At 39.3% G+C, this 12,461-nt stretch overlaps 1 protein-coding gene across 7 annotated transcripts in view; it reads left to right on the forward strand.

The window, feature by feature from the left end:
• The window catches only part of LIMA1 (LIM domain and actin binding 1), a 92,063-nt gene that overhangs the window by 73,160 nt on the left and 6,442 nt on the right, over nt 1-12,461 (forward strand). For 3 of the 7 annotated variants that reach the window (XM_086399489.1, XM_086399488.1, XM_086399491.1), the window contains 3 exons: nt 799-906; nt 5,529-5,586; nt 7,141-7,253. In XM_086399489.1, coding sequence (XP_086255615.1) covers nt 799-906; nt 5,529-5,586; nt 7,141-7,253 — 279 coding nt within the window. Of the gene's footprint in view, nt 1-335; nt 356-798; nt 907-5,528; nt 5,587-7,140; nt 7,254-12,461 lie in introns of all 7 variants that reach the window. The other 4 variants (XM_086399493.1, XM_086399492.1, XM_086399494.1 and 1 more) reach the window with 2 other exon arrangements.

The raw sequence follows: 12,461 nt of genomic DNA on the forward strand, positions 1-12,461 counted from the left end.
GTAGGAAATGTCCATTTTCATCTAACCTCTGTATTGATTTTGGATCTAGTAATAAAGTTGATTTTAATATTTTGCCTCAAGTGTTCTTTGCAAGGAAAACAAATATGATTTTGCTCACTCCTTCTGACTCACGTCTGCTTTTTTATGTTGAAGCTCTATTATGAGAACTAGAATAAGGTATGTCTTTAGTATACTGTATGAATTTTATGCAAAAAAAAAAAAAAAACCCACCAAAATATGTTTTTGAAAGTCTCACAACAAAAGGCTATTTTACGGTATCATTAAGTATAATTTCAGTTCTTATATATATGCATCATCCCTGTCTTTCTTTCCAGGCCGGGCATTTATATATATGGTCAGTATCTTTTCTTAATTATTGGCACTTGGCACCTCCTTTCCCCTGCTCCAGAATGGTCTTTTCTGATAAAACTCACCAGCTTTGCATTCCCACAAGCTGTGCTGCTAGAAGAGTGAATCACGAGAATATTGTATGCTGGGCAGCAGGGTGGGAGGGGGAGGGTTGGTGTGTGTGTCTGTGTTGATGTGTCTGTGTTCTAATGAGCATCAAGTTTTGGACTAGTTGTATAAATATTTAACTCTGAGGTGTGTGTGTCCACAAAGCTGCTTTTGTCATTTCACAAGTCAATGGGTGTTGCTTCTGAGAGTTAGGGGGTTGATTTGACTTGAAGCCTTGGAAAAGAATTTCTTTTTTAGCATTCCAAGTTTATTTAATAGATGGCTATGAAGAGAATTGTGAGACTTTAAAAAAAAAATTCACAGACTATTTTTATTTTGTAGAATGAGTTGAGAGCCAGTGGTGGTGAAATCAAAACTCATAAATTGGAGCAAAAGGAGAATGTGCCCCCAGGTCCTGAGGTCTGCATCTCCTACCCAGATGGAGAAAAGGTGGGTTGAAAAGCCTGATGTCCATTTGCCAGGGAAGCATGTGTTCTAAATTAGTTGCTTAAAATTAGAAACAACTCTAGGCTGTAGAGTGTCTGGGAATTTGCTAACAGCTGCCAGGACAGATTGTCTTTTTTGCAGGTCACATAATTTTGGTTGGAGAACTGTGCAACTTATAGCTGACCAAATAATGAACCTTCATTGGAAAATTCTTTTGCTCAGCAAATGCTTAAGTGACTTTTTAAAAAACCTATTTTGAATAGAGATATCATCTTCAAAGTTATTTGTATATTATTAATTTAACACATTTTATGTAAGAAAATGTCATTCTTTCACTTCAGAGTATTTTGAAAGCTAGGCACTATGCTAAGCAAGGCAATGCTGAACTTAACTTGTTCTTCAGTCACTAAGTCGTGTCTGACTCTTTGTGACCCCATGAACTGTAGCATGCCAGTCTTCCCTGCCTTCACCATCTCCTGGAGTTTGCTCAAACTCATGTCCATTGAGTCGGTGATGCCATCCAACCATCTCATCCTCTGTCACCCCCTTCTCCTCTTGCCCTCAGTCTTTCCCAGCATCAGGGTCTTTTCCAATGAGTCATTTCTTCACATCAGGTGACCAAAGTATTGGAGCTTCAGCTTCAGCATCAGTCCTTCCAATGAATATTCAGGATTGATTTCCTTTAGGACTGAACTGGTTTGATCTCCTTGCTGTCCAAAGGACTCTCAAGAGTCTTCTCTAGCACCACAGTTCAAAAGCATCAATTCTTCGGCACTCAGCCTTCTTTATGGTCCAACTCTCACATCCGTACATGACGACTGGAAAAACTATAGCTTTGGCTATATGGACCTTTGTCACCAAAATGATGTCTGCTTTTTAATACGCTGTCTAGGTTTGTCATAGCTTTTCTTCCAAGGAGCAAGCATCTTTTAATTTCATGGTTGCAATCACTGTCCACATTGATTTTGGAGCCCAAGAAAATGAAATCTGACACTGTTTCCACTATTTCCTCATCTGTTTGCCATGAAGTGATAGGACTGGATACCATGATCTTTATTTTTTGAATGTTGAGTTTTAAGCCAGCTTTTTCACTCTCCTCTTTCACCTTCATCAAGAGGCTCTTTAGTTCCTCTTCACTTTCTGCCATTAAAGTTGTTAGAGCTCAACAACTAAATGTGAACAAATCATTCCATGTGATTTTTACCTGCAAGGAAGCTAACAGAGTAGGAGGGAGATGTGCAACAAGTTGGCGATCATAAAACAGCAAAACAAGTGTTATGAAAAGGCTATGTGTGGCCATGGAATCTTGGACTAAGGACACTTACCCCGACTTTCTCAAGAAGGTGATATCTGAGCTAGATCTTGAAGGATGTGTGGAAATAGGCCAAGTGAATAAGGGGAAAGTTGACTATAAAAAACAAGTGTATTCCAGGCAGACACAACAGAGGTTTGGAAACCAGAGAGCCCAACCAAGAGTATAAAGTACATATAGGCAATGGTGAGAGACAGATGAAGGGAGAGGGTCAGGACTGGTCTTGAAAAACCCTTAAAAGTATGGGTGTAGTCCTGCAGCAGAGGAAAGCCATGGGAAGATTTTAAGCAAATCAGGTTTTATGCATTTATTGTTAGATGCATGGCTTAGCTGGAGTAAGCAACAAGATAGATGTCAGGTGAATTTATCATTTCCTCTGACAATCCATTACCTTTGGTCTTTGGTCTTTCATTCAATATGATGATCAAGTGTTAAGTTAGATGAGGAAAAAGAGCTTTCAAATCTATTACATTGATTAATAGGCATATAATCATTGTTTCTGTTACACATTTTGACACCCTTGAGGCCATTCTACAAAAGGTGAAGAGATGATTAAAATGGGTTAAGGGCAATAGTTCTCAAACTTACTTGACTATAAGTCTTTAAAATAGATGTATTGACAGCATTGGATAGAGGAGCCTGGCTGGCTGTAATCCCATGGGGTCACAAGGAGTCAGACATGACTGAGCAACCAACGCACACACACACATTGACAGCATACCAACAGGAACTCATGAGATATACTACATACTTGGACCAAAGTAAGCATACAGAAAAATGGTCTCAGATTAATGGCCACAAAATTTGACTTGAAGAATTGTTCAGTCACCAAGTCATATCCGACTGCAACCCCGTGGACTGCTACACACAAGGCTTCCCTGTCACTGTCTCCCAGAACTTGCCCAAGTTCATGTCCATTACATTGGTGATGCCATACAGCCATCTCATCCTCTGTTACCCTCTTCTGCTATGCCTTCCATCTTTCCCAGCATCAGGGTCTTTTCCAATGAGTCGGCTCTTCGCATCAGGTGGCCAAAGTATTGGAACTTCAACTTCAGCATCAGTTCTTCCAATGAGTATTCAGGGTTGATTTCCTTAAAGATTGACTGGTTTGATCTCCTTGCTGTCCAAGGGACTCTCAAGAGTCTTCTCCAGCACCACAGTTCAAAAGCATCAGTTCTTTGGCACTCTGCCTTCTTTATGGACTCAAAGAATAGAACAGGAAAAAATTTAGGAGTTTTTATTTTATAAAATTGAATCACTTTATTTTATAAAACCATATCTCAAATATATTTTGAAATAATCAGACAAAATACTTTTCGTAATCATAAAATAATCAAATTACAAAACGTCCTTACAACAGTGAGCTGAGGCACTATTTCCATGTCTCATGTAATGTTTCTAGTGAGTTCTCGCATCAGTTTGCCTGATTTTCCCATTTTTTAAGTGTGAGATTATGTCTTACAAAAAGTTTTCTTACATACTCTAAAAAAAGACATTTAAGAAATGAAATCCTGCATTGAAATCCTCCCATCTGGTCTTGGAGCATAACTTGAAAAATAATCATCTGGATAATCGTACTTGAGTTGTCCCTATTTCTATTTTCATGTTTCTTTCTTAATTGTCTTGTTGATTTGCAGCTGGAACTCTGAGCTGAACTAGAGGATCAGAACATTTTAATTACAGTCTAAAAGGGCATCAATGCAACTGAATCACAAGTTGGGGAGTAGCTGGGGAATAGAAGAAATAAAGATAGTACATAGCCTTCAAGCATATACTGTAGGTTCATGAACCCTTGGATGCCTTAAAATTTGTAAAATTTTTCAGAGCCTCAGCTATCCTTTTGGCTGGCTGCCTAGCTTTTGTTAACCAACACCTAAGAGCTGTTTGAACTTTGGTTTGTTACAAAGGGACATTAATGCCAGGGTGAAGTTGCCTGAAATAGAGAATTTTGTCAAGGTATTGGTCTTCCCTTTCTCCTTTTGTGAATGAATTTGTACTTTTCTTTAATGAAATGTTTGAGCAAAACCTCACATGCTGTCTCCTGGCTGTTCCTGTAGTGAAGTTATCTAGTTGGGTATGTGCAGTGATGTCATAATTGTGATTAAGCTTACCCTGCAGCTTCAAGGTGTCCAAATTGGAGGTGAGAAAAGGACATCTTGGGATGGATGCCCCTACTAATTAAGCAAGAATTGAAGAGCTTTTTGTGGCCATGCACTACTTTCAGAAAATTTATTTCATATCATTAAATGAAATAACACATTTAAAGTAGTCATTCCAATACCTGGAACACAGTAAACATTTCATCAGTGTTAACTATTATTATACTGGTTTGTTTTATACCATGTCAGAACTCCTATAATGAAAAGAGAATAAAGGGGAAAAAACTGACCATGCTGAAATTCACGTGCAGTCAGCTAACAACTTAATCTCCATTGTAAATTTATTCAGTACATTAGACATCCTGATATAAACACTCAGCATCACCCATAAAATCCCTGGCATCTGAATGAAAGAATATTCCATGAAGAGTGCATGTTGGATCATTTGATGACCCTTCATGATTTTGAATGTGGAGGAAGATATACTGAAGGACTAGGGGACAGGAGAAGGGACGAGTGAGCTGGTAGAAAGCTCTTTTATTTAAATTTGATGGCTAATGGGAAAAGTAATCACCCACACCTAAGATCTGCCATCTTGTTAAACACTACCATTTTAAGACTGGAATTAAACAAGGGAAACTAACCTTGAAGATAATACCAAAGGGTCGTTATAGATAAATTTGTTTAATAGTTATCAGAAGGTCTTCTGTACTAGCAAGCTTTCTTCAGCAGAATGTTTGGTTGGGAAATAAGGAGTTAGGAAAATGAAAGAATAATAGTTCCTGTATGTAAAGACTTTATCTTGCCTTGGAGTGAGTTACAGTTATAGGAGTTGTGGTTTTTGGTGAGGAGCTTTGCCCTCCCTGATAGAAGGTTTTGTTTCGCACCCTACTTTCCCTCTTTTTTTTTTTTTTTTTTTTTTGAGAGTAGAAAGATATATTTAGAAGTTCTTTTATAAAGGAAGATAATGCACACTTTTGGCAGTTGCTTGCAGTCTGTTATTCACGTAACTCTGTAATTGAGAGGCATGTTAATATCCTCGTAAAAAGACATTTTGCTGCCTCTTGTTTAAATGCTCAGCTGTTCTGGGGGCCGTTATTTCCCCCCAGGCAGCCGGTGACTGACTGGAGTCAGCAGGTTTTTATGGCATTAACAGCAGTTTGCTCTGTTATTTTTAATGTGATTCTTAATCCCCCCGCCTTTTTTTGTAGGTTTCTGCATCTGAGAATAGCCTGGCAGCCCATTCCACCCTTGCTGAAGATGATTCCCGTAAGTGTTCGTTCTTAGGTCTGGAGGGTGAGGGTCTTGTTCTCTTGCCCCTGTTTGGTTGCGGGGCGGGGGTGGGAGGTGGGGTGGGGTGGCGGCTTGTCCCCAGTTCTGTCAGCTCTGAGAATATGTAACATATTAAATCCAGTAATGCAGCTGATTAGATCTTTCACTTGGTTTTAAGGACTGGTGACTGGGTACCTTTCACACATCCCATGGCAAAGAAACATGTTAAATTCAATGAAATATGATTAACTTGTGGCAAACTGAATATTTTTTATGCTTCTCTCACTGAACTTACCCTGTCTTTTGTATCAAACCTTTTCAGGGTTAATGCTGTAAAAACCATAATTTTGAAGTTTCATTTTAATAGAAGTTTGGCCAAAAAGGACTTTATTCATTTACAGGGGATAAGAATTGGTATTTGAGTAACCTTTTAAAAATACCCTTTTCTTATTATATCTATATAAATATGTACTATAATTCGCCCTCTGGCTAAATCTTTCCTGTTGGTGCTGAATTTGATCACCTTTTCATCCTACTTTGAAATCATTTTGAGCCTCTTTTCCCAAAGACATAAATCTTTGTTTTTTAATTAACTGTGTCCACTTTTGATTCCGATGTTCACTGTATTAGTTTTTTAATATATATAGATTTCTAGCTTTTCCTCAGGTTAATAACTCACTAAACATTGAAAACTCAGCGAAAAGCAGAAGTATTTGCTAAACAGATCTCTAGTAAACCCTGCCTTAAAATTTCAGAAAAACTCTTGCTGCTTGAATCCAAGAACATTCCATTTGCAATCATTTTGCTTGGACTAGAAATTTTTCGGAGTTTTGACTAGGTTTGAAAACATTTTTTTGAAAAGTAAGCCTTAATCTTTCAATACTTTGTTGACATAACTCTAGATTTTAGGGAATTCTTTTATGGTTCCTTAGTAACTGCGTGAATGACTTCTCTGTGCCTCTTCTGAGTTTTCCACACAATGAATATACTGGCAGGAAATTAACTTATGTAAGTGACATGTCAATGACTATGAAAAAAATTTTATGGAGCCTTTTCCCATAATCTTCATCCATGGATATTTGCTGTAGGACTGACCAAGAAGATGGTATCAAATTATATACACACATATACATGAGCATGTGTTTTGAAATTTCTGCCCACACATTCCCCCATTTTCCCAAATTCAGTTGGAACACCCCAGAAGGAGTTATTGAGAGTGCTAACTGCCAAAAAGCCATCAAAGCCTACAAGCAGCCTTTAAAAATGACAAATGCTACAGGGCAGAAGTTTCCTTCTGTAGGGTGGTTTGGGTTCAGCTGCGTGTGGCAAAGGATGAGAAACCCTCTGCGTTGACACCCCAATTTATGAGAGAATCTAACAGCATAGCTTTTAGTATTAGAATATTCTTCAATGGAAAAGCAGTGTTTTTTGTTTTTCCTGATGTTGAAAGGACCTGTCGATAGTGGAGGTGCCTAAACTTGGCTTTGGGGAAGAACCTTTTCTGATACTTCTCTTGAGATACCATGAAATGTCTTCCTTCTGTAACTCAAGCAGGTAACTCCCAGGTCAAGAGTGAGGTCCAGCAGCCTGTGCATCCCAAGCCATTAAGTCCAGATGCCAGAGCCTCCAGCCTTTCTGAAAGTTCTCCTCCCAAAGCAGTGAAGGTATGATGGTGATTTCTCTTGGAGCCTGTAGACACTGGTTTACTAGTAAAGCTCATTGCACCTTTTATCATTGTGTTCGTTATAACCTGTTGTGGCTTTCCTGGGGACAAAAATGCCAAATAAGAGCACACTTGAACCAGTCACTTTTCTTGAAAATCTTGCCACGTTTTCTTAGGCATTTGAGCCAGGCATGATGGGGCTCATTAATATTTCTCTGTCTGGAATCTGGAAAGCTCCTGAAAGAAAACCCAAAGTGAAAGAAAATAACCCGATTTATTTTCTTGTTAAGTCCAAATTCTTAAATCTATGAATGAGTAAAAACCTATAAAATGAGCAATACAAAAAATCTGTTAAATTAAAATCAGCCCATTGGATGGGAATGTACAATGTTAGCTTAAAGATAGTGGCTCCCTGGTCTGAAGAACTTAACCATAACATGATTGGTAGTCAGTGCATTTAAAGAAAGAATGTGTACATTTCAGCAGGGTTTGGCCAGTCCATTTGCTCTACAAATGGGCATTCAAGTAACATTTACACTTGGTTATAATACTAGATATTAAGGAATATGTAAAATGTTTGTACCCTAGGAAAATTTTACTAGGCTACTCAATCTATGGTCTCCTTTTATTCACTAATTTTTAAAAGCAGTCTTTTCCCTTTCTATGAACAAGTAAATATTCCCATAAAAATAAACAAAGGTAAAAAAATATATATCCAGCCTCTCTTTTAGGCTGTTCACCTGACTTGTTTTTATTGAATGCTTTGCTAATGCCATGCTGATTTACCACTTGGATTAATAACCAAACATACCTATACTTCTTTAGCGTCTTCCTCCTGTGGTGGTCTCTTAAGTAGCCAAGGTTTGTTTCAAAGGCTTTAACATTTAAGAGAAACTCAGTGGGTAGAATTAGTTTCAAGGTGATTTGTACTGCCTCAACTTCTGCACGCATCTGCCATGTTTCTGTCTCTCAACTGTGGGCATGATTGGTCTCTTGATGAAAGTTCTAGTGCACAGAAAGGATGAAGAGAGGAAGACAGAGGTGTGGGTTTGAAACAAAGGGAGGTAAGGATAATCCAGGATTTAAAGGTTAGATTGAAAAAGAGGGTGGGGTGGGGGTGGGGGAAGATGGTAAACATAAGATTTTAAAGGAAGCAGAGACATGAGCAAAGTAAGATTTATTGAAAGGAACAAGAAATGAAGAAAGTAACAAGAGAAAGCAAGTGAACTAGGAAGAAAGAACTGAGCTGCATGACGGGATCTGCATGTCCTTAGCGTGACCCTATCTTCTGGCCTCAAAGCTCTGCTCATGCTGCCATCAGCACTTTTCTTTTTTCCAGTATCTGGAGTCCAACAAAGTAGCAAATGCCACAGGGTTAATTTCCTCTCCAGCAGCAATCCTGCCCAGATGTGAGTCCTTGGGTTGTGGTTCTGGACCAAGAACAGCAAAGCTGACTTGGCCATGGATTCCGTGTGCCTGAGGGACTAGGGGGATTCTGTAGCTGATCTAAGAACTAAAATCTGTTCTCGAGTGTGTCTGAATTCTCAATCCAGTCTTGCTTCCCTCCCTCAGCTACAAGACCAGACCTCCTGGTCCTGGGTTGGACCTTTGAGACCCCTCCTTATTCATACTCCAGGATCTGAGCTGATGAGCCATGTGCAAAGAGATGCACCTCACTAAGGTCTTCCTGGCACACCAGAGAGAGGAGACGGAGATAAAGCTCCCTCTGTACCACGCCTGCCTCTTTGGCTCTGGGCACTCAGCACTAGAATAAGTTTGCACCAGACATACACCTCAGGTTTTGACTGGAGTAAACTGGCCTGACCGCCTGTGTTTGCTTAAATGGTTATGGTGTACACAGAGCTCGGGGTTGTACCCAATCACATCTCCACTTTTATTTAAGGACTACTTTTTTTCTCTTCCTCAGAGTTTCCCTTTACATTCTGCAGGCAAGTATGTAGATACTTTAGCATTTCCAGGAAAACCTGCTGACATAACTGGTCTCGTGGCTGTAGACCATGCAACAGAGAAGTTTCTTCTCCACTGGGAAATTACATACAGCTAAGAATAAATGTGTTCACTCAGAATAGATTTTGGGTCCCCCACATCCTGGAAAACATGCTGCCTAGTAGTGCCTGTTATTGAAAATAGGACATCTAAGGCAAAGACTCAATCCATTTCAAATTTTAGCTTAATAAGGTAAAATAAAACAAAACAAAAAAACCCCACAGATGATATTAGTCTTTTAAAGTAAGGATTTTGTCTATTTTTGAACACTGGCCAGACAGTTCAGTTGATGAGACTTGGCAGTAAAGAAGTTTAAATAGCAGGTTCCCTTCAAAAAATAGGTGTTCTGGGTCTAGAGCTCAGTAGACCCTGTGAGAAGGATCAGACCTTTCAACTCAAGAGACCCAGAGGCCTCTTAAGCTTTATGTTCTCCCACTGAAAAGTTATTCCCTAAATGTTCCTGGAGGGAGGATAAGGAAGGAGATGTGACTGGCCCTAGGAACATCTACTGGTCTGGGATAGCCCCGCCCCAGGACCCGAGGCTTGTCCTGCTGTTGGATGTGGAAAGAAAGCACAGCAGCCTGAGTGAGAGGCTGTACCCTTTGTACCTGTCCCTTCCTTCATGGAGGTTTTATGCTGTTTTGCAAATCTTTCAGAATTATGCTAGCAGGGCATCTAGATTCTTTTCTGACTACCTACATCGTTACTGCTTTCTCAGAGCACTAATGTTTCCTCTACATGTAGAGTAACCTATGTAAGGTGTGAGTATCTCCAAAATGTTTTCACAAAGAATTTCATGGAGAGCGAGCAGAAGGGTTAAAGCCAGAGCCAGCCCAGACATTTACTGTATGGTGGGGGTTTCAGTTTAGTTACCCAGGTATTTTACACAAATTGGAAGGAGGAAATGAAAGGCTTTTTATAGTGTTCTATCTGAGGCATGGAGGACTGACATTAGTACAGAATTTTCTTCTGATTTCACTATGTCTAAAGGCTAGTTAGCTTTACCACATATGGCCAGCTGCTGCCCATACACAGACATATACCCCAACTGGGGCCTTCATCGAACTAAAAAATATATGTAAGACAAGAGAGCAAAATAATGTAGATTAAGTCATAAAAATTTATTGGAAAAAATGCTTTAAGTAGATGCTGATCAACAGAAGGCCTATAACATCCCTCAGATGGGAAAGACATGACGGTGTTTAGGGACATCAATTATTTATATGTTACCTCATTCACTCCTGACTATCCCTGAGATATTATCTACATATTTTAATTTGAAACAAAGTGAAGACTTGTTCATTCAAAATGCAGTGGTGAAATCATTTTCAATTGGGTTAGCATCTGCTCTCTTCCCCAAAGGATTTCCTTTAGTTATGGAAATTTATTCCAGGACAATTTAGAAAATACTCTCTCGATCTGTTAGTCAAGAATTCTGAGTTTTAATTTTAATTCTGTTATTATTGACTGTGCAAGCTTTGATAAGGCACCTGATATCGTGGTGCTTTAGTGTGAAAAATGGTGAGGGAGGGAAGATGACAAAGCATCTTATGAACTGCAAAAAATATGAAGATTAAAAAATGTCTAACACTCTATTACTGGCAGTGTTTCAAATGTGGCTGTGCCAAGTTCGAGCATGCCATGAAGGCATGGGCAGGATGTATGCCAGGCCTACCATAATGGTAGAGATTTTTGGGCACTGACTATGCTTCCTGTTGTCTGAATAGACATGGGGGCAATTGCAGAAAAGTGGCTGAGAGCCCAGGACAGAGGAAATAAAGGGAAGGCACAGCCGCAGCCACTCTGACTTGGCATATTGCCATGTTGGGCTCCTCTTGTCTTTATAATACTTTAGGGGCTCTTGGGCAGCTGCCGCATAAACCTTAAATAATATTGAAAAGGGTGTATGTGAAAAAGGGATAAGAATAATGGGAATCTGGTAGGTCTGGCTAATTAGAAGCTTGTGGTTAGTCAGATGTTTGAGCTAGCAATTTATTGATTTGATGTTAAGGAGAGGAATGCCTTTTCACTTGTGAGTGAAGGCTCTAATCAAGAGAGAGCAAATGTGAGTCAGGTGTGGGAGGTAGGAAGACAGTGAAGAATTGTTCATGAAACACTCCTTGTGTGGGTGAAGGCTTGGAAAACTCTCTCTCCTGAGCTGGTACTCTGATCTAACCTCAGGTGGATATGAGTGAGCTGATATTACCACGATTAGCAGCATTACTTGGTAAAGAAAGAAAACGTGGTCTTATTCTTGGATCTGAGTCTGTATCTGAGCTTCAGTTCAGCTGCAGTAAAAAGCACTCCAGGGCACACCGAATGCTTTGTATTCACTGAAGGTTCCTGTTTGTCTCTTCCAGCTTCTGCTTCCTGCTCCTGGTACCTAATTTCTGCTCCTGCCTTCCACTTTCCTCCTAATGTGAGCTCAACTTACAGCTTTCTATTCTGGGCTGCACCCTTCTACTGTATGTTTTTCCATGTGTGTGTGTAAAACAGACGTGTGCTCTGTAGGCCTCCAATCCCCTTTAGCAGAATAATACCCATTTCCTCTTCTGCCATGGGAAAGTTCTGTCTCCTGCTCTGCCTTTACCAACCAGAATGAACACGTATTCTAAGTGTTAAAAATACAGCATTCATCCTAGAGCTGAAAAAGATTTTCACTGATAAGTAAATACATTGGGCCTATTACTTTTACATTGTCTGAATTGTGATTTGTACAGGCTTTAATTGTATTATTATACCCAAATTTTATTCTGTCTTTTAATATTTCCTGCTTGCTAGGCAAGGACCTAGTCCTTTTAGAGAAACCTAATTAAATTATGCAAGGACATCTCCACTTAGGTCCTGTCTAGTTAGAATTGTCGATATAAGAAAAAACAATTTGGGAATTTCCTAGCAGTCCAGTGGTTAGGACACTAAGTTCTCTCTGCTGAAGACCTGCATTCAATCCCTGTCTGGGAACCAAAATCCCACAAACCATGCAGCACAGCCAAAAAAAAAGGAAAGAAATAAAGAAAAACCAATTCTACATCAAGATCCTACCATATAGCACTGGGAAATATGCTCAATATCCTGTAGTAAACCATAATGGAAAAAAAAATGAAAAGAATATACATATATAACTGAATCACTAAGCTGTATACCAGAAACTAACAAAGCATTGTAAATCAACTATACTTCAATAAAATTTAAAAAAAGAAGA

Source organism: Bos grunniens, chromosome 5 (genome assembly GCF_055505025.1).
Source record: "Bos grunniens cultivar Pamir isolate PY7600 chromosome 5, Bosgru_T2T1.0, whole genome shotgun sequence".
Taxonomy (NCBI): Eukaryota; Metazoa; Chordata; class Mammalia; order Artiodactyla; family Bovidae; genus Bos; species Bos grunniens.